The sequence below is a fragment of the Panthera uncia genome (genome assembly GCF_023721935.1).
Source record: "Panthera uncia isolate 11264 chromosome B3 unlocalized genomic scaffold, Puncia_PCG_1.0 HiC_scaffold_1, whole genome shotgun sequence".
Classification (NCBI taxonomy): Eukaryota; Metazoa; Chordata; class Mammalia; order Carnivora; family Felidae; genus Panthera; species Panthera uncia.
Window position 1 is genome coordinate 90558493 of NW_026057582.1, and position 27072 is coordinate 90585564.

The 27072-nt window shown below is 36.3% G+C and overlaps 1 protein-coding gene across 1 annotated transcript in view; it reads right to left on the reverse strand.

Annotated features, from left to right (window-relative positions):
- SECISBP2L (SECIS binding protein 2 like) overlaps positions 1-27072 on the reverse strand; it is a 64783-nt gene that overhangs the window by 24806 nt on the left and 12905 nt on the right. The window contains exons 4-14 of the mRNA XM_049613607.1: positions 26460-26595; positions 21420-21649; positions 21116-21140; positions 20569-20684; positions 14600-14734; positions 12834-12914; positions 12161-12328; positions 11892-12033; positions 4350-4519; positions 3292-3424; positions 1535-1697 (exon numbers count right to left, since the gene is read on the reverse strand). Coding sequence (XP_049469564.1) covers positions 1535-1697; positions 3292-3424; positions 4350-4519; positions 11892-12033; positions 12161-12328; positions 12834-12914; positions 14600-14734; positions 20569-20684; positions 21116-21140; positions 21420-21649; positions 26460-26595 — 1499 coding nt within the window. The remainder of the gene's footprint in view (positions 1-1534; positions 1698-3291; positions 3425-4349; positions 4520-11891; positions 12034-12160; positions 12329-12833; positions 12915-14599; positions 14735-20568; positions 20685-21115; positions 21141-21419; positions 21650-26459; positions 26596-27072) is intronic.

The following is a 27072-nucleotide window of genomic DNA, read 5'->3' on the forward strand; positions in this document are numbered from 1 at the left end:
CACAACATAAGAGACTCTTAAATATGGAGAACAAACAGAGGGTTACTGGAGGGGATGTGGGAGTGGGGAATGGGCTAACGGGTAAGGGACACTAAGGAATCTACTTCTGAAATCATTGTTCACTATATGCTAACTAACTTGGATGTAAATTAAAAACAATTTAAATAAATAAAGACAAGAAGCATTGGTGAGGATGTGAAGGAAAGGGAACTTTCATGTACTACTGGGGGGAACAGAACTACCATACAATGTAGCAATTCCATTTCCTGGTATTTACCTGAAGAAAACAAAAACATGAATTCAAAAAGATATATTCACCCCTATGTTCACTGCAGTATTACTCACAATAAACCAAGACATGGAAGGAACCTAAGTGTCCACTGATAAATGAATGAATAAAGAAAATGGGGGCGTGGCTATGTGTGGAATATTGTACACTGTGTGTGGAATATTATTTAGCCATAAAAAATAATGAAATCTTGCCATCTGCAACAACGTGGATGGACCCAGGGAATATTATGCTAAGTGAAATAAATCAGAGAAAAACAAATATCATATGATTTTACTTATATATAGAATCTAAAACACAAAACAAGTGACCAAAACAGAAATAGATTCACAAATAGAGAATAAAATTGTGGTTGCCAGATGGGAAGGGAGTGGAGATACAGATGAAATAGGTGAAACACGAACTTCCAGTTATAAAGTAAGTACATCACGAGGATATAAAACACATCATACAGAATATAGTCAATATTACTGTAATAACTTGGGTGACAGATGGTAACTAAGACTTCTCATGGTGATCATTTCATAATGTATATGATGTCAAATCACTATATAGTACACCTAAAACTAATTATCATATTGTGTATCAACTACACTTCAATTAAAAAAAACAAAGGAATAGAACAAACCAATATGGTTTGGATTCATACTGATTTTTCATTCACCCCGGGATTCTTTCATATGTCATTTTTAAATGTAAAATAAATCCATCTATACAAATGTTAAAATCCTAAAATCCTTCATAGGAGTAACTTCTAGTTCAAGATTACTCACTGATGGGCATTTTAAAACAGAAATATTTGCTTAAAAACAAACAGCTTCATGTAATATGTTTACTTCATGGAACGGGGTCTTAGAAACTTGTTATTTATTCGTTACACGGGGTTTTTTTCTGAAAGGCCAATAATATAAACAAAAAAGCAAAAGCATTTGAGGAGGAAAAACTTCCTATTAAGGCACTGTATATGTAAGATATAAGAAGTCAAATTTCCAGGTTTATTTATAAACACTATTTGATATAAAAAGAATATTTACTATGAAATCACTTTCATATGAACACTGATAGCTGATAGAAATCAAATGCTTTAAATACAATAAAACTAGCTGCTAAACATAATTTGAAGGAAGAACTTAAATATCTTTGAAGTGCTGCATGCTCCACCCATCAAGTAATGACAATACTGTATTCAGAACTACAATCAAGATACTTAAACTATTCAACCTCAATAATGAGGCTAAAACTTACTCTCTAAATCTTTTGCTGTGGATTTTGGTTATTGTAGAAGATGCCATCGGACTGCCTATCCCAGAACTAGCCGGAGAGCCTTGTGACACAGGTGTCATACAGTATGGAGAATTCTGACTTGCTGGAGAGAGCGAAGTATCACTGGGCATGCTCAGTCCAGTATCTGTGGAGATGTGGGGTGAAGGGAAAGAATTTAGAAACATTAAATGCTGAAAAGCTATCTACTGATCAATGCTTAGAATGGCAGCTGTCTTTTGTATAACTTCCAAATTCCCCAGAAGCTAATGAGTTGGGCATTGTTTATATCACAAACATTTCTCATATACTACAAAAATGAAGTCTTCCTATTATCTCTTAAAACATACTCTTAAAAATCAAGTACAGTCGAGCCTGTAAGTCTCTACAGAAGAGAGGAGAGAAAGCCAAATGATCTAAAACATGTATTCTTAGAGGATTTAAATTGAAGAACAAAGGTAATAACTTTTGAACCTCTTTCCAGATCATATTACCCATCTCCTTCGTCTCAATTTTTTCACCTATTTCTTAGAAATACATTTTTTAACTGTCTACAAACTCCCATTGCTGCTGGCAGTGATGAATTCTACCTCACACATCCTCTCCACACCACTCCTCATTTCTTCAGACACCACCCCAGTTTCTCTCTTATTTGGTCTTTGCTTCTGTTCTCAGGCAGCCTCATTCTTTATATATACCACCTCTTGATTTCACTGCCCCCTTCATTTACTGCTTCTTTCTTAAACAGCTAAATTCAAGAAATGAGTTATTTTTTGTACTCCAGTCCACTAATTAGCAAAGTCACACATGTATCTTACCTCCCTACCAATGATAAGCTTTTGGAGTAGGACAATCCATTCTTTATTACATTTCCTGACCTTCTACCCCCAACCCAGTTACTGAAGTACACATGGTAAGTGTTCAATAAACACTTGAATGAATGTTGAATTCATCCATTTTTGAATGAATGGATAAACCTAAATACAAAGGCAAGGATATTTAATTAAGAGAAAAGGGGAATGCTAGCCAAATATGTCCTAGCTGAACAATCTTTAGAAGCACTCATTTTACTACACAATGGAACACTACCAGTTAATATGTGCAAATCAGACTTGAATGTGTTGCAGAAAGGAATACACATATACCAGCAGAAAAGGGGACCTAGCCAGGGATCTCTTTAAATCTTTCTTCCACAGCAGTAAAAATATCAGAAAGAATGTGCAGTTTTGCTGAGGTCCCATTCAAAATGATATGTGCTGGCTACTGTATGGGACTGTATCTTATTGATCAACTGAATTCTGTACTACAAAAGGCTCTGTAATTCTTTACTCATTGTGGTATATGTATTAATTCATAAAAGCAAGAAAGAAAATCAACAAAAACAATTCAATGAAAAATAGTCCTGTGAAGAAAATAGCCAATAGTGTTCTAGATACGAAAGAAGACAAAATGAAAGAACTATGAGTTACGTAAGATACATTGGTGAGATCATAATTATTAGTGTATACAACAAATTCAGGACTCAAGCCTCAAAAATGCCACAGTTCTGCTATATAACACCTACCCCTTCCCCCTGTTAAATATCTCCCTATAGAGGCATCTTCAAAAAAACCACTCTCAAAAATAAAGAAATTTACATAAAATATGGAGCATATCCTCCAATTAGGATAATAACTAGTGATGGCCTATTAATTAAAATACTCTGAACCATTCCACGAGAAGGGAGAAAGGGACAATCTTACCTTCCTGGGAAACAATCTCCTGTGGCAAATCATCAATAAAATCTAAGTGCATTTCTATTGGTTCCTCAGATCCCAAAAGGTTGTGGTCCACAGTTAAACGGCCCTTCTTTTCTTCTCTTTCTTTCAAAATAACCTAAAAGTCATTACCAATCTTTAATTACTGATCACTCTTTAAGAATGTATAGAATGATTAAAATGTTCACTATTACACAGATACAGTTCACTTAAAAATGGACATGAGGAGTTTGGTTGGCTACATGTTTAGTTGGCTACAAACAAACTGGCAAAAAAAAAAAAAAAAAAAATGTAATTTTAGGCCCTGTAGTTGAAAAAGGTACCATATCCAAAATAAAGGAAGGCAATTATGCTGTATAATTCTACAGCTATCAAACCACATCTGCTTCACGCTTTTAACTCCTGATTGACAAACTAGAGTTTCCACAAAAATGGATAAAATAACAAGTGTGGAAACCAGGTCATACAGTTTAACATTAAATTTACATTTTGCAGTTTTCAATTATTTGGACCTGGATTATCTCATTCTGCTCCTAACAATACTGAGTTAGGGGCACCTGGCAGGCTTAGTTGGTACAGCATGTGACTCTGGATCTTGGGGTTGTTGAGTTCAAGCTCCATGCTGGGTGCAAAGATTATACCCACAAAAATAAAATACTGAGTTAAATACAGCAGATATTATCCCAACTTATAGATGAAGAAGATAAGGGTAAGAAAGGTTTGCCTAAAACTATATAATTTAGTACCAGAATCTAGGGCTTCTGATTCCTACAGTCCAATGTTTTGGATGCTACATGTTTAACTTCTTTTGCTTTTTTTTAACCTTACAGAAAGAATTCATCCTCCAGGGTTTTGTTCAATATAGAAAGATAATCATGATGCTGATGATATCCCCAACTTTCAATTAACTATTCATCATAAAGATATACACCTATAAATATCTCATAACAATCTGTTGGCTAAAATGCCACAACTACTTTTGCAAAACATTTTAAATCCTTAAATTTAACTTGTAAAATAAACATCTCCAGGTTTCGGTTTACCTTTTTAAGTGCTGTGGGTCGTTTTAGTTTAGCAATTTCCTTCTCTTTTCCTTTCTTTGCTTTAGAGGAAGTAATGTCCAAAGAATTAAAGGATGTCAAACATGGCTGACTTTTGGTTAAGGGTTTTCTGTTAGTAGAGTCTTTAGTGTGAAAAGAAGCTGCAGTGACCACTAAAAACAAACAAGAACATTAGCTTTACTATTACAGCCAGCGCCGCATACAATGAACATTTCTAATGATAAATCTACAAGAACATCCTCTTCTTGTGGGAGAATAGACATCATAATAGTAGGAGTAATACAGGGCCATGCAGTATCTCTCAGGTACAGCTTTTATGCATCTGTTTAACCTCCATAAGATAAAGATGACAAAGCCAATGCAGGTAACTAATTTAGCAATCCAAAGCAGGGACAAATAAATTATTAGTTCTACTCCACAGCAGCAAGCCTCAAGCATGGCAATTCTTTGCAACTGGTCTCCAGGCAGAACCACTCTACCTCTGCAATTTCAAAACTTTGCACCTCTCCTTATTCCTACGGAATCTTACATAAGAATCACCCTTATACAGGGCACCTAGGTGGCTCAGTCTGTTAAGCTGACTTAAGCTCAGGACACGATCTCATGGTTCATGAGTTCAAGCCTGGCATCAGGCTTTCTGCTGTCAGCACAGAGCCCGCTTCAGATCCTCTGTCTCCCTCTCCCTGCTATTCCCCCATGCGGGTGTTCTCTCTCTCTCTCTCAAAAATAAACATTAAAAAAAATTATAAAAAAACCATCACCCTTTTATATGAAATAGTCTATCACTCCTCACTTCCATCCACCAGTGAAGAGTGATCTTCCCCTTTGGCTGCACTCTCAGTACTATTCAGCAGTTCTTTTACACCTGATTGATACCCTCATCCAGTAGTGGTGACTCAGTCCTTTAGCAGTCCGAGGACCTTATCCTCAATCCTCGTGCTCTAGCAGCAAAGCTCTCCTATTACTCCCCTGAGAAGCTGCTGTCCAATATAAATGGATATGCCAGGCACCTGGGTTGTTCAGTCAGTTTAGCATCCAACTTTGGCTCAGGTCATGATCTCGCAGTCCATGAGTTCGAGCCCCATGTCAGGCTCTGTGCTGACAGCTTAGAGCCTGAAACCTGCTTCAGAGTCTGTGTCTCCCTCTCTCTCTCTCTCTGCCCCTCCCTTGCCTGTGCTCCCTCTCTCTCTCAAAAATAAACATAAAAAAACATTAAATGAATCAGCACTCCTGTATCCTTTGGATAAATTCCTAGTAGTGCTATTGCTGGGTCGTAGGATAGTTCTATTTTTAATTTTTTTGAGGAACCTCCACAAGGTTTTACACAGCGGCTGCACCAGTTTGCATTCCCACCAACAGTGCAAGAGGGTTCACTTTTTTCCACATCCTCACCAGCATCTGCTGTTTCCTGAGTTGTTAATTTTAGCCACTCTGACCGGTGTGAGGTGGTATTTCATTGTGGTTTGGATCTGTATTTCTCTGATGATGAGTGATGTTGACCATCTTTTCATGTGTTTGTTGGCCATCTGGATGTCTTTTTTGGAAAAGTGTCTATTCATGTCTTCTCCCCATTCCTTCACTGGATTATTTGTTTTTCAGGTGTTGAGCATGGTAAGTTCTTTATAGATTTTTGGATACTAACCCTTTATCTGATAGGTCATTTGCAAGTATCTTATCCCATTCCATCAGTTGCCTTTTAGTTCTGTTGATTGTTTCCTTTGCAGTGTAAAAGCTTTTTACCCTGAGGAGGTCCCAATAATTCATTTTTGCTTTTAATTCCCTTGCCTTTGGAGATGTGTCAAGCAAGAAATTGCTGTGGCTGAGGTCAGAGGTTGTTGCCTGCTTTCTCCTCTAGGGTTTTGATGGCGTCTTGTCTCACATTTAGGTCTTTCATCCATTTTGAGTTTATTTTTGTGTATGGTGTAAGAAAGTGGTCTAGTTTCATTCTTCTGCATGTCACTGTCCAGTTCTCCCAGCACCATTTGCTAAAGAGACGGTCTTTTTTTCCATTGGATACTCTTTCCTGCTTTGTCAAAGATTAGCTGGCCATACATTTGTGGGTCCAATTCTGGGTTCTCTATTCTATTCCATTGGTCTATATGTCTGTTTTTGTGCCAATACCACACATACTGTCTTGATGATTACAACTTTGTAGTAGAGTCTGGGATTGCCAAGCTTCCCACTCTGGTTTCCTTTTTCAATATTATTTTGGATATTCGGGGTCTTTTGTGGTTCTATACAAATTTTAGGATTGTTTGTTCTAGCTTTGAGAAGAATGCTGGGGCAATTTTGATTGGGATTCCATTGAATGTGTAGATTGCTTTGGGTAGTATTGACTTTTTAACAATATTTATTCTTCCAATCCATGAGCATGGAATTTTTTCCATTTCTTTGTGTCTTCTTCAATTCCCTTCATAAGCTTTCTAGAGTTTTCAGCATACAGATCTTTTACATCTTTGGTTAGGTTTATCCCTAGGTATTTTATGGTTCTTGGTGCAATTGTAAATGGGATCAATTTCTTGAATTCTCTGTTGCTTCATTATTGGTGTATACAAATGCAACCGATTTCTGTACACTGATTTTGTACCCAGCGACTTTGCTGAATTCATGTATCAATTCTAGCAGCCTTTTGGTGGAGTCTTTCGGGTTTTCCATGTAGAGTATCATGTTGTCTGCGAAAAGTGAAAGTTTGACTTCTTCTTTGCCAATTTTGATGCCTTTTATTTCATTTTGTTGTCTGACTGCTGATGCTAGGACTTCCAACACTATATTAAACAACAATGGTGAGAGTGGACATCCCTGTTGTGTTGCTGATCTCAGGGGGAAAGCTCTCAGTTTTTCCCGATTGAGGATGATATTAGCTGTGGGCTTTTAATATAGGGCTTTTATGATGTTTAGGTATGTTCCTTCTATCCTGACTTTCTTGAGGGTTTTTACTAAGAAAGGATGCTGTATTTGTCAAAATGTTTTTTCTGCATCTATTGACACAGTAATATGGCTCTTATCCTTTCTTTTATTAATGTGATGTATCACACTGACTGATTTGCAAATATTGAACCAGCCCTGCAGTCCAGGATTGAATCCCACTTGATCATAGTAATTCTTTTTATATGCTATTGAATTCGATCTGCTAGTACCTTGTTGAGAATTTTTGCATCCATGTTCATCAGGGATATTGGCCTATAATTCTCCTTTTTTGTGGGGTCTCTGGTTAGGGAATCAAAGTAATGCTGGCTTCATAGAATGAGTCTGGAAGTTTTCCTTCCATTTCTATTTTTTGGAACAGCCTGAGAAGGACAGGTATCAATTCTGCTTTAAATGTCTGGTAGAATTCCTAGGGAAGCCATCTGGTCCAGGACTCTTATTTGTTGGCAGATTTTTGATAGCTGATTCAATTTCTTCACTGCTTATGGGTCTGTTCAAACTTTCTATTTCTTCCCATTTGAGTTTTGGTACAGTGTGTCTAGGAATTTGTCCACTTCTTCCAGGTTGTCCAGTTGGCATATAATTTTTCATAGAATTCTCCAATAATTGCTTGTATTTCTGAGGGACTGTGATAAATCCATTTTCATTCGTGATTTTATCTATTGGGGTCCGCTCTCTTTTCTTTTTGAGAAGTCTGGCTAGGGGTTTAATTTTGTTTATTTTTTCAAAACAACAGCTCTTAGTTTCATTGATCTGTTCTACTGGGTTTTTTTGTTTGTTTGTTTTTCTGTTTTTGGATTCTATATTGTTTATTTCTGCTCTGATCATTATTATTTCTCTCCTTCTGCTGGCCTTGGGGTTTCTTTGTTGTTCTGCTTCTAGTTTCTTTCAGTGCGCTGTTAGATTTTGTATTTGGGATTTTTCTTGTTTCTTGAAACAGGCCTGGATTGCAATGTATTTTTCTCTCAGGACTGCCTTTGCTGCATCCCAAAGGGTTTGGATTGTTGTGTTTTCACTTTCATTTGTTTCCATATATTTTTTAATTTCTTCTTTAACTGCCTGGTTCACCCCTTCATTCTTTAGTAGTATGTTCTTTAACCTCCATGCATTTGGAGGTTTTCCAAAAATGTTTATAATAGCATTTTCAACAATAGCCAAATCATAGAAAGAGCCTAAATGTCCATCAACTGTTGAATGGATAAAGAAGATGTGGTTTATGTATACAATGGAATACTACTTGGCAATGAGAAAGAATGAAATCATGCCATTTGCAGCAACACGGATGGAACTGGATGGTGTTATGTTGAGTGAAATAAGTCTGTCAGAGAAAGACAGATATCATATGTTTTCACTTATATGTGGATCTTGAGAAACCTAACAGAAGACCATGGGGGAAGGAAAGGAGAAAAAATAGTTACAAACAAAGAGGGAGAGAAGCAAACCATAAGAGACTGTTAAATCTAGAGAACAATCTGACAGTTGATGGGGGTGGGGAAGAGGGGAATATGGGTGATGGGCACTGAGGAGGGCACTTGTTGGGATGAGCACTGGATGTTGTATGTAAGCGATGAACCACAGGAATCTACCCAAAAACCAAGAGCACACTTTACACACTGTATGTTAGCCAAAATTATATATATATATAAATTAAATGTACATGCCACCTGAGAGGAGGCAGAAGGCATCCTAATTCCTGTTCACTGTGTATCACCACCTCTCCTCTTAATCCCATCTCAGGGGGCGCCTGGGTGGCTCAGTTGGTCAAGCTTCTGACTCTTGATTTCAGCTCAGGTCATGATCTCACAGTTTCATGAGTTCGAGCCAGGCTCGAACACCAGGCTCTGCACTGACGGCGTGGAGCCTGCTTGAGATTTTCCCTCTCTGTCTGACACTCCCTTGCTCATACTGTTTCTCAAAAATAAATAATAAATAAAAATCTTTAAAAAAGAAATCCCATCTCAGGATTAATTTCCCAAGGATCTTGCTCTACGCATTTCCCTTTCATCTTTCAAGGTCTTCCTCGACCCCCAACTCTTTTCCCTATCTCCCAACAAGAAGCTAAATCTTCTGTATATAGAAGAAAGAAAAACAAAAAACAGACAAACCAACAAAACCATTCCCCTGACTGGCTTCCCCTCACACTAAAGTACTATCACTCCCCTTTCCTCCCTTACTAAACTTCTCAATAGTCTGCTTTACCAGTTATTTACACTGATGTGGATGCTATCTAATTATAGCTGAGTGACGAGGTGAGCTTAGGATCCTTCTACGTGGCCATTTTCCCCAGAGATCCTGAAGAGTCTGCTTTCTGGTCTCTGTCCTACCCATGTGCTCACAAATGCTATGGTCAAGATCACATACAAGCTTGCAATCACTAAATCTAATTCTTCTTGCTGTCCTTTAAATCTAAGCACACCACAAGATTTATCCTTGAATATATTTTCCTAACTTTTCTTTCCCCTAACAACCTTATGTATTTCCAGAGCTACACTTCCATCTCTCTTTGAAACTCACTGACTTCTAACCTAAACTGCACATAACTACAATTTAAACAGGCACCATCAGGATATCCCTAACTAGCATTTCAAACACAATAGGGCTGGAGTCTGTTCTTCCCAACAAAAATTCTTCTTCCATGATCCCTGTTTGATATCATTATAATCACCACAATCCTCCAACGAGGAGAGTTTGGAGTCCTCTTTGACCTGTTTCCACATCCCATCAGTTAAAAAACAAACAAACAAAACCCTATCAATTCCTCATAATCTTTTGACATACCTACAATAGTCTCACTCTTTTCTTGGACTTCCCAAGAAAGTCCATTTTTTTGCAATCAATACTTTGTAATTTAAACACTGGTGACAGGTTAGAGGTTAATCTCATTTCCATCTGACAAGAATTATACTCTCCCTTCAAAGCCCAATCCAAATGTTATAATATATGAAGTGATTTGTAACATCCTCCCCATACCTCTCCGTTGACTATTATAAAGCACTCTTCTCTTCTGAAAGTTCATAAAACTTTGCTGGTATCCTTCCTAAGGCACTGCTCTTTATTAGTTATTTATGTATGTCTTTTTCCCCAACTAGATTATTAACTTTTTAATCTGTAATTCCACAGTCCTTGACATGCTTTCCATGTAAATATTTACAGTTGTATAAATTAACATTTGCTAAATAAATCAAAGTTATAACAATAAAGCCATCACAGGTTAACAATCTCTTCTCCACAGTAATTAGTTAACATTTATTGAGTGATTATAACCCAGATACTCTTCTGACCACATTACATGTACCATCTCATTTACTCTTCAAAACAACCCTGAAGTAGGTACTATCATTACCTCCATCTTAATGTCAGGAAATAACTTGCCAAGGAAATAGACAGAAGAACAGATTTCAAACCTAGGCAACTCAATTCCAAAGCCCCTGCTTGTTGCCATGAGGCCGTACTGCCTCCAGAATACTGCTAACTGTCAGTTCCACTGCTATAGTCCTTTACTCTTTCAATGAGATGTAATTGCCTCTCTCTCCAACTCAACAACACGCAACTCAAAAGCTCAGTACATATTCAATACTATTTTTACTAACAGTTACTCAAAGCTAAGGTTTATACTGGACAGGTAACTAGTTGTAGGTATAAACATTCTGCACATAGAACTAAAGTTATATTCTGTTAATTATCTTCTTGTCTAAAGACAGACCCTTTACATAGGAACAGAAGAAACAGAATATTCAACTCTGCGTCTTAACATCTGCTTTTTGTTGGTGCCTTTCCCCTTCCTTTATCTTACTTCTCTTCCTCTATAACTAAGGCTATGAAAAGAAATAAGGGAACACATAAGAACTGCTGAATTTTAAATCTGATAAGGTTTGCTAAAATATACATTACTATTTCAGTAGAAAGCCAAATCATTCATATTCTCTCTCTCTCTCACACATACACACACCTTGATCAAAATTCCTATGTTTCCCATTATCCAATTTAAAAGTTATAAAGCCAAATTAGTTGTGATTCTTATTTTTATCTCTGAAGAAGAAAAACATTAGCTGGTTCACAATTACACCCACTGACATTTGTACAGAGACCCGAAGGACCTGAAAGAACAAACCACACATTGATATATGAGGAAGGAGAATTCCGGGGAAAGGAAATAGTAAGCACAAAGATACTGAGCTAGAAGCATGTTGGGTGTGTCTGTGAACAGCAAGGGGGCTGACTGGCTACAGCAGTGTGTGCCAGAAAGAATGGTGATGGGGGCAAAAAGGTCACAGGATCAGCTAAGATGTGGCTTTAGTCAGGACTCCAGCCGTACTCCAAGTGAGATCAAGAGCCACTGGAGGGTTCTGAGTAGTGGAGTGATATAATCCTGTTCATATTTTTAAAAGATCACTCCTTTCAAGATAGAGTGCAGTTATAGCAGGAGGGAAAGGTAAGTAACAGGAGGCTACTACGATGCAGTACAATGATGGGGCGACGAGGGTAACAGAAGAGCTGGTGAGAAGACTCTGGATTTTTTAGATATGTATAATTTAAATTAACAATACTCAAAATATATTACCAAAAGCAAACAGCAAATTCCTCAAATAATGACATCACCTGTATATGACAGAGGTCTGGTATTAGTAATCTGCCGTGCTTTCATCGCTTGTTGTTGTTTTTCCAGAGCTGCTAACATGTCCCCCAAATCTAGCTGCACAGGTGTTTTATTCTTTTTTCCAGCTGCCTTTGATAAAGCTTCCTGCAAGGTAATATGAAAACATTTATTTTTTGTGATAGTATGAAAGTGTGGCAATTTATGATGATTATATTTGTCTTTCTGTCCCCAAATCTACCAATTATATTTGTTCACAAAAATGAATAAATACCTGTAGTTTTTTTTGCTCCATACTTATTTCTGAATATTCTTGAGCCGTGGCAAGGGCTGCTGCTAAAGCTTTCTTCTTCTGACTTTTTGCACGTTTAGGAACGGAAGTTGTAATGGGAATTGGAGTCTGCACTATATTGATTGGTGAGTTTTCAGGTAAATCATCCAACTAAGATAACCAGACAAAAACACTGTTACTGATTCCACAAAAGTCTACCTTAAGGAAAGACAATCCAGAATATGGGGTGTCCTCCAGTATAACTGGTCTGGACTCTTTGAGAATTCAATGTCATAAAGAACAGAGTAAGATGACGTGATCATTCCAGACTGGAAAATAATAGAGATAAAACAGCTTACTGCAATTGGTGATGCTTGTCTGGATCCTGGCCTGAAAACAAAATAACTCCCAAGTAAGTCAAGTTTTCCAACAAGTACGCTGTATGATCATTTAATTAATGGCGTTGTCTTGTCTGTAATAGAACTATGGATTTTATAGGAAAGTGCCTTTGTTCTGGCAATGCTGAAAATAAATATGAAGTACTAAATACACGGTTTCTTGTCTACCATGCTGCCCCCCATGTCTTTATACTAAACTATAATACTTCTTTTCAACATAACCGTAGTTCAAAAGATGTTCAAGTATTTTGCTTTTCTTTTTAAAAAGGGCCACTTACTACTTTCGAAGAAAGTTTCTGTTGAATGGTATCGTCTTTAGCATTTCCATTCTCATTTAGCTCTCGAAATCCATCTTCATCCTGAAACAGTTCCACCACATGTTAAGTAAAAGCAGTTCAAAGCAGTAAACTCCTAAGAAAAACATTTTACAATGCTGAAGAGTAATAAAAAATGGGCAAGTAATTTTTTAAATTCTAAAAGTAAATTATTTAAAGTCAGTCTTAAAAAGGAAATCTCATCTCTCGTTACAATACAGCTAATTTCATTATTCAACAATGGGGGCATATCTGCACACGTCCACCCTTTGGATTTCTATATCAACCATACCATTTTTATTAGTTCTACTTAAAAAACAAAAAGTTTATTAATGTGTCTTGAGAGAGAGAGAGGGAACAAGAGCGCACACGCGTGTGTGAGCAGGGGAAGGGCAGAGGCCGAGAGAGAGAATCCCGAGCAGGCTCCGCACTGTCGGACTCGATCTCACAAACTGTGAGATCACGACCTGATCCCAAATCAAGAGTAGGGCACTTAACTGACTGAGCCATCCAGGTGCCTCTAATTAATTCTACTCTTAAAATGGGTAGGTAATTGGAAAGAAATTCAAAAAGGATTTTATCACATGTCAGATAATTTGGAAAATATTTTCAACAGATGGCTTAGTATGAATTTCGTAAATATATTCCCTGTCCTGCAATACTACACACACCTGTCAATAAGGTTAAAAAGCTAAGAAATTTTTTTAAAACCCTATTCAAAGTAATTTCTTCACCAATCTCCTCCTTTACAGTGAAAATTATACCTAATACCTTTAACTAAATATAAGGATGGAACCAATTACATGGTTAAGTGCAAATAATAAATCTGTCACATGTACTGTTCTTCATAACTGAATAACATAACTCCCAAGTCCTTTAGGTCAATTAATAAGTTTATCTAACATATTATTCATCTCGAGCCTCTGGCCTCAAGCACATTTTCCAGTTTAATTTCCATCTATTGACCCATTTTATAGAAACTATGATAAAAAAAAATGACTTATTCAAATGAGTTACGGGGGATGCTGTTCACCATGTTGACACAACCAAATTCTACCCATTCTTTAAAATCCGTTCCAACGGTTATCTCCACCCTACTACAAACTCAAAGGGATTTGTCCTTTCCTTCAATTCCGACCACACCCAAGCATTAGGTATGCAGGCATCTACGTTTCTCTGCTGTACAGCAACCTCCCTAAGGCTACTATGTTTATTCAATGTATCACTCATAGCACCTTATTTTACACATATAACAGGCCTCTAATAACAGCCATATAGACAAATAAACAATAAAAATATGGCACAGACTTTCTGCGTAGTAGAGCAACTAAAATAGCTTTGTTCTTCTCCAAGATTCTCCCACCTAGCAGCACAAATTAGCTAGACTAAACCATCCAAATCTAAAAAACTTGACAAAGAGACTAAACAATAATAAGAAAAATTAGGGAGAAAGTTTCATAGTAGGTTTAACCCACGTAAAAACAAGTTTTACCTCTACATGTTACCTCAAAATACTCATAACGAAATTTATAAAAATAAACATTAATGAAGTTAACATTATACTATATATATATCCAAGACAAAAATGAATCAGTACTCCTAAGTAATTTATAATCTAATATCAGAATCATGTGTTAAGACATAAAAAGTACTTATCATAATGTAACAAAATTAATTTCTTAATGGGAACATTTGCTATGACAGTTTATAAATAGAGCCTAAAAAAATACCTCAAAATATAAAGACTCAGAATTTGAGTCGCCTCTATGAGATTGACTGGCGTTTAACTGCTTATTATCTTGTCTCTTTTGCAAATTCTGTCTTCTTTCTGAGGAAGTACTATGTCCTCGGCATCTGAATCCAACCTAAGTAAGCCCCAGAAGGAAAAAATACATGTCTTATTATTTTAAGTGAACATTTACCTGAAATATAACATACAGAAAAGTACACAAAAGTAACTCAATGAATTTTCATAAAGTGCATAATTTATTATAAAATGTGTATAATTTATTTTGACAAAATATTAAAATGTGATAATGCAAGTTAGATCCCCCCCCCCCATACGTGAATGCTGATCAGCTTTATTTATAATAGCTAAACACTGGAAAAACCCAGATGTCCTTGATTGGGAGAACAGTTAAACTCACCGTGGTACATCCACACTACAAAGCAAAACTCAGCCACCAAAAGGAACAAACGATTGACATACTCAATACTCTGGATGAACCTCCAGAGAATCACACAAGTGAAAAATCCAATCCTAAAAGGACTATATGAGTTCACTTATAAACATTCTTGAAATGACAAATTATAGGAAGTGGGAAACAGATCAGTGGATTCTAGGGGTTAACGAGAGGCTGGTAGGGAAAGTAACAGGAGTGTGGCTACAAAAAGGAAAAACATGAGGGAAACTTGCAGTACCAGATCTGTTCTGTATCTTGACTATATCAATATCAATATCCAGGTTGTGAGAATGGACTACAGTTTTGCAAGATGTTATCACGGGGACAAAGGGCACATTACCTTTTTATTAAACTATGATAAGTCTTCTAATGTCTGTGGTTTTATTAAAAAAGAAAGAAACAATTCCTAGGAAAGGTTAAAAATTAAAACCCTTATTTACAAGAAAATAGATTTAGGAGAATAAAATTTTCCTTCAATGCATAAATCATCACCCCATTAACAAATCTGTGAAATGTTCAACTGTCATAAAAGCAAGATTAAGAATCTTAAGACATTTCAAGCCTCCCCCCCCCCCCCCCCCCCTGCCCTTATGCCAATGCAGCCAACATGAAATGCATCTCTTAACCAGGACACTTAGAAGATGTGAGAAGTATCTTCATTACCAGTTACCAAAAATTCTAACAATAAACAGAAAATGAAGCAGATCTGGACCAGAAGGTACTAATATACAGGCTTTGGATGATGAAATCAAAGTATGCACACAAAGACCTGGAACCACCTAGCAATTCCCATGCTATGCAACTGGTCTAAAAAGACTTGGTGATAAGAAATGGATTTTTTTTTTTTTTTAAGAAACAGAATGTTTAAAGGCAGCTGGGTGGTTCAGTCGGTTAAGTGCCCAACTCTTGCTTTCAGCTCAGGTCATGATCTCACGGTTGATAAAATCGAGCCCATGTCAGACTCCAGGCTGACAGAACTGAGCCTCCATGGAATTCTCTCTCTCCCTCTCTCTCCGCCCCTTCCCACTCTCTCTCTTGCATGCATGCATGCTCTCTGAATGAAAGAAAGGAAGAAAGAAAAGAAAAGAAAGAAGGAAGGAAGGAAAGAAAGAAAGAAAGAAAGAAAGAAAGAAAGAAAGAAAGAAGAAATTTTTATACTCTTTTGTGAGGTAGGCTGCATGACAGAATAAGTCAGAAGACAGTCATACTGCAAATTTAATTCTTCTACTCAACTACATCCTATAAACATCTCTTAAGAAACTGGATAATTTTCCAGATACCCAAAAGTTTCTCAATTTTAAATATTCACCTCATTTTAAAACAGGCTCATAAACATGGACAGAGAAATGGACAGAGGCATACATAAGCAATGAAACAAATCTCAGTAAAATCTTAGCTAGCATATAAGCTGGTCGCTACATGAATGTTTTCTGTAAAATTACTTCAACTTTACTATTTAGAAATTTTCAGAAAATATTTTAAAAATTGGTTCACGAAAAGCAGCTCATACAAGACTAGTAAAACAAATGCAATTTATAATGTGTAGGTAAAAAAGAAACAACTTAATTCAAAAGTTATTAACATGTAAGTAAGTACTAAGACTCAAGCCCCAAAACAGGGATGACTAAAACGCAAGAGATTAATTCTTGAGCACAACTTTTCTTTCTCTGGACAGTCACTATCACAAAAAAGTAAATGCAAACCTGCCCTCCAAAGGCATTAAAATTGTATCAGAAATAAGCCCTATTGTAAAGCAGTTAAGTATATATGCATTAATGTTGCTGCAAACACTAAAACAACTTTTTTTTAATTTTAGAGAGAGAGCGAGAACATGCAAGTGGGAGAGAGGGAGAGAGAAAGAGAATCTTAAGCAGGCTCCACACTCTGTGCAGAGCCTGACATGGGGCTCGATCCCATGACACTGGGATCATGACCTAAGCCAAAATCAAGAGTTGGATACTCAACTGACTGAGCCACCCAGAAGGCCCTAAAGATGAACTTCTTAATGCTATTTAAAACATAAACTTGTGGGGGCGCCTGGGTGGCTCAGTCGGTTGGGCGTCCGACTTCGGCTCAGGTCATGATCTTGCGGTCCATAAGTTCGAGCCCCGTGTCGGGCTCTGCGCTGGCAGCTCAGAGCCTGGAGCCTGTTTCAGATTCTGTGTCTCCCTCTCTCTCTGACCTTCCCCCGTTTATGCTCTGTCTCAAAAATGAATAAATGTTCAAAATAAATAAATAAATAAATAAATAAATAAATAAATAAAATAAAACATAAACTTGTGTATGGCAATAATAATGAGCAAAGTCAACAATGAAAATGAAAACCTAGCAAAATATTTGCAACTCACATTACGAACTGAAGGCTCCTAAAATTTTTTAAATTTGGTAAGAGCTTGATCAAATAGATTTAAAAAAAATTTTTTTAATGTTTATTTATTTCCAAGGCAGAGAGAGACAGAGCATGAGTGGGAGAGGGGCAGAGAGAGAGGGAGACACAGAATCTGAAGCAGGCTCCAGGATCTGAGCTCTCAGGACAGAGCCTGACGCGGGGCTTGAACTCACAAACCATGAGATCATGACCTGAGCCAAAGTCGGTCGCTCAACCGACTGAGCCACCCAGGTGCCCCTGATCAAATTGATTTTAAAAATGTACCAAAAGGAAAAAAAACAGATCAAGATACAAAAAAGAAAAAAAAAGGGGGGGGGGGGGGACAAAAGATATGACCAAACAAGTTCAAAAAAAATACAAAGAGCTGATAAACATATGGAAAGATGCTCAATATTAATATACCATTCTCAACTAACTGGCATAAATCCAAAATCCTGAAAACATACAATCTCTAAAGCTATATGGAAAAAGGCACTCTCTACATTATTGTCAAGGCTTAAATGGTATCAAATAACAGAAGTGATTTAACCTTTTCACCCATCAGTCCCTTATCCAGGAATTTATTTTGCTGCTATACACACACATTTCTAAATGATACTGTAACATGTCTATACCAGCAATAATTTACAAACAACTCAAGTGTCCATTAATAGGAAGACTACAGAAACTAACAAGGATATATCCATACTTCAAACAGGAGTTTTTTAGAAGTGTGGAAGTCCTCTATGTAATAATATGGAAATGTCTCCAAGATACATTGTTAAGTGATAAAAACAGCACAGAACAGAGTGGGAAAAACATGAGATACATAATTATATTTACATAGAATGACATGAAAATATACAAAAAAAAACCTAATTGAAGGGAAATTATAGGGAAGAGAGGACACGGGAAGGCAGGGTGAAAAGGAGTTTTTTTTCATTGTATAATCTTTTTCATGTCTTCTATTTTTCAACCAACTCACAAAATAAAACTTTTTTTTTGTTTTTAATTTTTAGAGTCTATCCATTGTTTAAAATTAAGATTACACTGAGGTCCTTGGGCGACTCAGTCAAACGTCCGACTTCAGCTCAGGTCATGATCTCGCGGTTCGTGAGTTCAAACCCCACGTCGGGCTCTGTGCTGACAGCTCAGAGCCTGGAGCCTGCTATGGATTCTGTGTCTCCCTCTCTCCCTGCTCCTCCCCCATTCCTGTACAGGTGCACATGCTCTCTCTCTCAAAAATAAATATTAAAAACAATTTTTAAATCAAATTATTAAAGTAAGGTTACATCAGAATACAGAAAGAATCTGTTCAAATGTTAAAACACTGGTAAAAATATTACAAAAGTTAAAACAGCATGGTACAGGTACCAAAATCTGATAAATGTAACAAACAGCCCAGAAACAGCACCTAAAACATAAGAAATTAGCAAATGAGTAAAAGCGTAGAACAAATCAGAGAAAAGAATAGATTAAAATTTTACAACTGGTTAACTACTCTGAAAATTGACACCATTATTATATCATGCATCCAAATAAATCTCAGATAAAAAGGTCTTGCAACATTATGCTACAAAAAAAATAGCAGAAAATATAAGTGAATTATTTATTTCACTTCTAAGCGACTTTTTAAGCCTGTAAACAATCAGAAATCACAAAAGGGGAATATATTTTAACAGAAAAAAATTATTCTGAACATTACAAAACAAATACAAACTTAAAAAAAAAATTTTTTTAAATGGTTATCTATTTTTGAGAGAAAAAGAGACCGAGCGGGAGCAAGGGAGGGGCAGAGAGAGGCAGACACAGAATCCAAAGCAGGCTCAGGCTCCAGCACAGAGCCCAATGTGGGGCTGGAACTCACGGACCGCAAGATCACGACCTGAGTCAAAGTCGGACACTTAAATGGCTGAGCCACACAGGTGCCCCACAGATACATACTTAAGAATAGGTCTAATAACCTATCAGAAGTAGAAAACACATTGCTCAACATCTGGCTTCAATTCTTCTGGAATGAAGAGAAATGCAAAATAAACAAAACCTAACAGACTGCATATATGTATTTGCATTATTTTTTTATTGTTCTTTTACTATTCTTCACCACACTGGTATTATTACCTCCCCTCCAGTGGGCTATGGATACCAAAAGTAATAGTCTAGTAAGTTACAATTTGAACATAAAATGTCAGCACTTAACTAACCATTTTATAGATTTTATCTCATCTACATAAACAATTCTTGTTTTAGCTCTTTTGTTTCTAATCAAATAAAGCTAGATTGCCTCACAAGCCTGCCACAAACAGTGACTCCTAACCACAGAGAAAAGGGTATTATTCTGCTTGTTTTCCTGACATTAGGGTGCATATGAAGCACTTCATTTCAGCAAATGAGCAGGCAAGTATTTGGTCTACTTAATCTGTTAGTAACTTACTCTTATTTCAGTTCATCCACAGATCTATTCATAGGATACTCATAATGCCTTAACTAGATTTAAGGAATCCAGGAAGTCTATCTACAAACTGAAAAAGAAAAATGCTGACCAACAAACAACTCCCTGATTTCACATACAACCAACGCAGGAAGACAGTTCCTGAAAATCCGTGGCAGTATGTAACGTGCTCTGCTGTACTCCAGGTAGATATTGTTCTCCCACATCACAGCATGAGGCGGCTATCTCTATGGCACTAGAACAAGCAGAGCGTGTAGCTTGTGGTGTTCATGGTCAAGTAAAGCCGTATAAACGAGACCACAGTTCTAAAGTTCAAATAATCAAAATTTATGGCATTAAATGCTTTTAAATTTTTTATATGGATAAGAAAAGACATGGCAGATGAAGCATGCCTAGAAGATATTCATTCTTCTTTAAAAATATGAAATATACAAATATATTTCTTAAATACAGTTAAGTACAAAACGGAACATATAACTATATACATGCCACTTAGAGTCAACATTTTGCCATTTTGTTTCATTACTTAAGTATTAATTTTACTAGCTAAGCCATTTTAAAGTTAGATATCATGATATTTTACTATAATTCAACACACAACTCCAAAAATTAAGGACACTGCTCTTCAAGACCACTATACCATTTACAATAATTCATCTCACACTAATCAAATTTCTCCAACCTAACTGAAATTACCTGTGAATTATTTCTTTGTTCAGTCTGCCTTCCACCTCTAGAAAATGTCTGATTTTTTTCCATCCAAGGTTTTTTCTGAGTTGCCTGGCAAGTTACATTGGACCAATTTACACCACCTGTAACCAATAAGATTTAAAAAAAGTATGTATTTGTGAAAAATGCCAAAACGTACATTATCCCTTAACTTCATGTATTGAAATTCAGTCACTATAAACTAATACTGGAAATTTCTCTACAAACTTTAAGTGGTATTCCAGTTCTTAGTAATACAATTGCCATCTCGCAGAATACCTCCGGCTGACATTTTCTCAATTTTCATCTGTACTTTCAAAGTAATGTAAGTAATGTGAATCTCTCTGGAAGATTAGTAAATTTTTTTTTTTTTTTTTTTTTTTTTTTTGCAGCATCTGTACTTTCAAAGTTATGTGAATCTCTCTGGAAGATTTCTAATATTTTTGTAACATCAGCAAGCTTCATGCTTAAAAGCAAAACTTTGACATGGATAAAGAAGAAAGTATAGCAAAAACACTATGCAAAAAATAAGTACCTGTACATATAGATGATTCCACATGCTAAAAATAAAAACAAAAAAGACAATTATTTTCTGCTTAAGAGTCAACACCATATGCCTTGCAAAATGTTTCATAACTTAGTCTAGTGTAAAGCATGCTTATCATAATCTTAGAAAAAATATTTATCCATAAATATTATTCATATTAATATACAGAATACATTTTGATCCATTCTATTACTATAGGAATTGTTAATGAAAATAGATACTTAATCTTTAGCGAGGATACAAAGATATTGACATAGATGACTGATAAAGAAATCAAATAAGTGTTACATACATTCATGGTGCTAGAATCTGGGTTTCTCAAAGCCCCTGCAGCAGGCTGGTTGTTACTGTGTTTGGGACTGCAGTAGCCACTATCACTGTCAATGTCGGCTTCACTAGCCCCCTGCTCACTAGAGGATTCGGCAGTGGGATGGGATGCTCTTCTCCTCCTGCCTTTGGACTTCCAGAGCATTGTGGCAGAGCTCTCCGAGAGAGATTTGTTAGCAATATCTGACGGGAAATCTATAAAGCAAGGAAGGTGTGACATCTCTTTGTGAGGATCAAGTTGATAAATTCTTGTTAAATTATCATTAAGGTCATAAGAAAATGAAGGTATCTAACTTGGTAAATGGAGGAAAAAAGCAAAACCTTTTTTGAAAAGCTCAAAAGATACGATGTTCCAGACAAGTTGGTTTATGACATGCATATATTATGAAAAGAGAATAAAGTAGTTACAGAAATATTAAAACAAACCACCAGTACCCACTTAAGAAAAATAACATCACCAATCCTTTTGAAGTCCACTGCATGCCCCCACCAACACTGCATCTTCTTCCTCCCCCAGGGTTACATTTATTTGGAATTCTGGATTTACCACTTCCTCACTTTTTAATATAGCTTTTTCATGGATTTTTACACTCCTACAACATAAATCATGTGATTTTGCACTTTCAGCTTTATAAAAATGAAATTATACTGTCCATTTTCTTTTGCGATTTGCTTCCCAGTCTGCCCCATTCCCCAACATTAGTTTAGACATTCCGATGCATGTGGCTGTAATTCATTAATATCATTAAAATCTAGGACGCCCGTGTATGAATATACCATACCATATATTACTTATTCTTTGTACCACTGATGGGATACTTGGGCTGTTCTGGGGTTTTGCATTATTGAGTAATACTGCTGTAACCATTCTTTTTTTTTTAATGTTTATTTATTTTTTAGGGGTGGGGTGGTTAGAGAGGCTCCACACTGTCAGTGCAGAGCCTGATGTGGAATTTCAACTCACGAACCTGTGAGATGATGACCTGAGCCAAATCAAGATGCTCAACCTACTGAGCCACCCAGGTGCCCTGTGCTGTAACCATTTTTATACATACATTTGAATGTGTTTGTGTGAATATGGAAGTTTTTTTACGGTAAATACTGCCAGGCCTTATGGGATACACATATTCAACTTTACTTTGTAATGCCAAATCATTTTCAGTCACACTGTTGAAACAGTTTACAGCCCAACAGCAGGATATAAATATCCACAATGATTCACATATTCACAAATACTTGATACTATCTTCTAGGCCATAATTTTTGCTGTTAGATATAAAGAGATAGCTCACTGTGGGTTTTTCATTCGTATTTTTTTGCCTAATAATAAGGTTTGATATCTTTTCTCATGCTTTCAGCCACTAATTTTTTCCCTTCTGTGAAATACCTAATTTTACTTTTGAACTGTTTGACTTCTACCATTTTTTCTAGTGAGTTGTCTCTTATTTTGTATTTCACAAATTGTAATCAAAAAACCTTTTACAATTTCCTCCCAACCCAACAAATAACAATTTTCCTTTTTCCACATTTCTGCCTATAATTTTTACAAAGCATCAATACAATTATGAGTTGTGCTATTTAATATTACACATATGTTCTTCATAATTGTAATGTAAGAAGGCTCCGTATTATTCCAGAGTGGATGTCCTGCACTTCTCTTGACGTGTCGCCTGTTACTAAACATTAGGATGCTTTCAGTGTGCTACTGCAATTTGGATCTTTCATCAAACAGTCCCTTTTCTTTTTAGGGAAATACATCCATTTTGGATACATTCATAGGAGAGGGACAACTGGGTCAAAGGAAAAATTCCTACAGTCCTGCCAAATTGTCTCATCCCCCTGGTACTGTGTCCCAAGGGTCCTGAGAGTAATGTGGGATCATTTTCTTATTGTTCATACGAATTTTTTATGTCTTCATACTAATACTCTGTCACTTACAGGCATGGTAAAAATCTTTTCCAGTTTTGTGGCTTATTCTTTCACTCACTTTTGACAGAATTTATTTCAGAATTAGTTCCCTTCCTGCTGTCATAAAGATATCTGCCTGTATTTTCTTCTACTGTGGCTTCCCATTTGTCATTAACCCACCTGAAGTAGATTTGCATGGGCTGTACGTTATCTGTAATGCTATCTCTATCATTTTCCATATGTGTTTCCACATACATATGACTCTGTTCCAGGGTCCCCTGTTCTAATTTTCATATGCTGCATTTTGCATACTGTATTTTTTGTATAACGATTTAAGATAATGTAATAGGTCTTGATATTTAGAAGAAAAGTTATTTTCTTCTCAGATGATCCTTTTAGAATTAGTCTGTCAAGTTTCCCAAAATTTCCTATTGAGATTTTGATTAGAACTATACTGCTAGCTTCACAACCATCATCCTGACTGGAGCCACGGAGAAAGTCGGGTTATTGTCTCCATATCATTCCCCACTTAAAAACCTCTGATGACTTCTTATTGCATTCACAACAAGATCGAAATCACATAACCTGACTTATGAGCCCTAAATCATCTGGCCTCTAACTCTCCAGCCTCAGCTCATGAGTTGTCATTCATTCATTTATTCTTTTATACTTATTAATTCTTTCACTCACTTAGCAATTATGTGTTGACCACTGTCCTGGGATTTAAGTGAATAACACAAACTAAAATTATTGCTTTCTTGGAGTTTATATTCTATCAGTACTCTAGAGTGATCTGGCAATGGGACACAAATAAACAGGATGAAAAAAGAAAATTAAAAAAAAAAAAGAACTACACAGAATCTACAGACTGACTTAGGCAAAAATGACATTTGCAGTGTCAAATCATCCTATATGAACAGGTTGCTTTTTTTCAATGTCCTATTATAAAGTTATAATTTTCTGCATAAATTTATATTCCCACTAACAGTATATGAGAATTCTTTTTTCTTCACATCTTCAGGTGCACTAGTTATTTGTCTTTTTGATTCTAGCCACTCTGACAGGTGTAAGGTGATATCTTGCTGTGGTTTTGATTTGCATTTCCCTGATGATTAGTGATGCTGAGCATCTTTTCACGTGTCTATGGGCCATTTGTATATCTTTGTTTTTGCTTTTTGTTTTGTTCTTTATTTTGGTTTGGGTTTTTGGGGGGTTGTTTTGTGGTTTTGGGGGGTTATGAGGTTTTTTGTTTTGTTTTTTATTTTAGAGAGAAAGGGGCAAGCAGGGGAGAGGGGAAAAGGAGGGGGAGGGAGGGAGGGAGGGAGGGAGGGAGGGAGGGAGAGAGAGAGAGAGAGAGGAGAGAGAATCTTAAGCAGGATCCACATTCAGCAAGGAGCCCAATGTGGGGCTTGATCCCATAACCCTGAGATCGTGACCTCAGCCAAAATCAAGGATCGCATGCTCAACTAAGACACCCAGGCACCCCTATATCTTCTTTGGAAAAATGTCCATTCAGGTCTTCTGGTCCACTTAAGTCAATTATCTGGGGTTTTGTTTTATTTTGTTTTGGTATTGAGCAAATATTTGGGATATTAGTCCCTACTGGATATATCATTTGCGAATATCTTCTCCCATTCAGTAGATTGCTTTTTGTTTTGCTAATGGGTCATCTTTTCATTTTCTAGTTCTTATGCTTCAGAATACTGTCTTTGTGGTCACTTAATGAGCAAACTAAGGAAGTAAGGACTTTTAAAGCAGTCCCAGTGTTAAAAGCAGGTAGAAGTCCTTCTGACTAGGAACAACTGCAACACAGAAAGCTGTGTAATATGTTACATTGTGTTCCTTTTCTAAAGACACTCCAAGCATTTGTTAGTCTGTTAATCTCACTGCTTTATGAGCTACAAACTACATACAATGACTGTACTACCAATAAGATTGCTTTGTAACGGATTCCCAGATCCTTTCTGACTCCTAAGAGATCTAAGCAATTGTAAAAAAATAACTGAACTCATGTCTAAAGAAAAGATACAGCCCAAATGAAAGAAAGTATGCACAGGGTGCCTGGGTGGCTCAGACAGTTAAGCGACCAACTCTTGATTATGGCTCAGGTCATAATCCCACAGTTAGTTCATGAGTTTGAGCCCCGAGTTGGGCTCTGTGCTGACAGAGCAGAACCTGCTTGGGATTCTCTCTCTCTCTTTCTCTTTCTCTTTCTCTCTCTCTCTCTCTCTCTCCTTCTCTCTCTGCCCTTTCCCTGCATATAAACATACATAAATTTGCATATAAATTTATTTTAAGCCAGACCAAATTGCACAGATGTGGAGATTATAGAGGGGTAAAAAGTAAATGTGCCTTTGAATAGATCTAATTCTTGGTCTTGGATCATTAACAAGAATTTTTACTAGTGTCAAAGACAATGGGTGAGAAGAGATAGTTATCTACTCCATAGCTATTAAACTAAGATCAAAGATACAAATTGGAATTTAATGATATAAACTAGAAAATAGCTAGAATGTTATAAGACTATTACTTTTATCTCTTACCAGGATAAAGCTTTCTTAATGTTTATATAGTCCTCTAAAAAACCCTGGACAAAATGATTTCCAACTAGCTCAAAATTTTTATTTGCTTGACAGGATACAGGTGCCACTCACAGGTTTGGTTCAGATCTATGCTAAAATATGGCATAGAAAACTTGCCAAGTTCTTCCTATAAAGATACTATACAATATTAGAATATTTTATAAAGGGTTTTAACCTGGTTATAAAAAAACATACAATTTTGACCTCTGCCAAAATGAGTCCTCAAATTCCTACAATGTCTGCAAAATTCTATCTCTGATTTCTGAAATGCTCCACTACTCTAAGGGAATAAGGACACCTCAAACCTTACTCAAAATTGCACATTAGCCAGGAAGCAAGTTGACAGAACATTACAAAGATGGACTGCTTTTATCCTTGCTAGAGAATTTCACAAAGTGGCAGGATAAATGGATGAAAGTCTAGAATCCTGAGAAGTGGTATAGTCCATAATTATAAAGTCAATACATGACAACAGATAAAAATCAGTGATGTATATGTAAGAACTCTTGGCTTACCAGTTTGCTGTGAAGCATCTACCAGAAGCACAATTTTTGATCGATTATCAGGACCTGCTGCATTTGTCTCTTTCTGAGTAGCTACGTTTTTCACCAGTGGCCTTTTGCTTTTTATGTGCTGTTGTAAAAGCTGTTGCTGATTTAAGCACCAAAAAAATAAAAATAATAATTTAAAATCCTACTCAATGTACTAAATAAACATTATAAAATACATACCCACTATATAACACACCTAAATGTATGTTCTAAATTAGTGGCTCCCAACCCATGGGGAAAAAGAGGGTTACCGTGTTAGGAATTCATGAAATTATCTGTAGCTAATCATAATATATTAAATAAGGTTTTGTACACACAATACTGTTTTTCAAATAATCCTTAACACTATGACTAATAAATTATTAATTCATTTTTAACTGTTACTTGCACTTTATATTTTCTCAATCAGTAATAAATAATAGGAATATAATATCATATAAGGGGTTGTAAGTTTTTATTTAGAAGGGTAACAGAAAGGGGAGTAGCTTATCCAAGGGATAAATTTTACTTTCATGATAGCAAAAAAGTACAAAAATAATTTCTGCTTTATAGCTTAAAAAGAAAATATAAAAAGGCT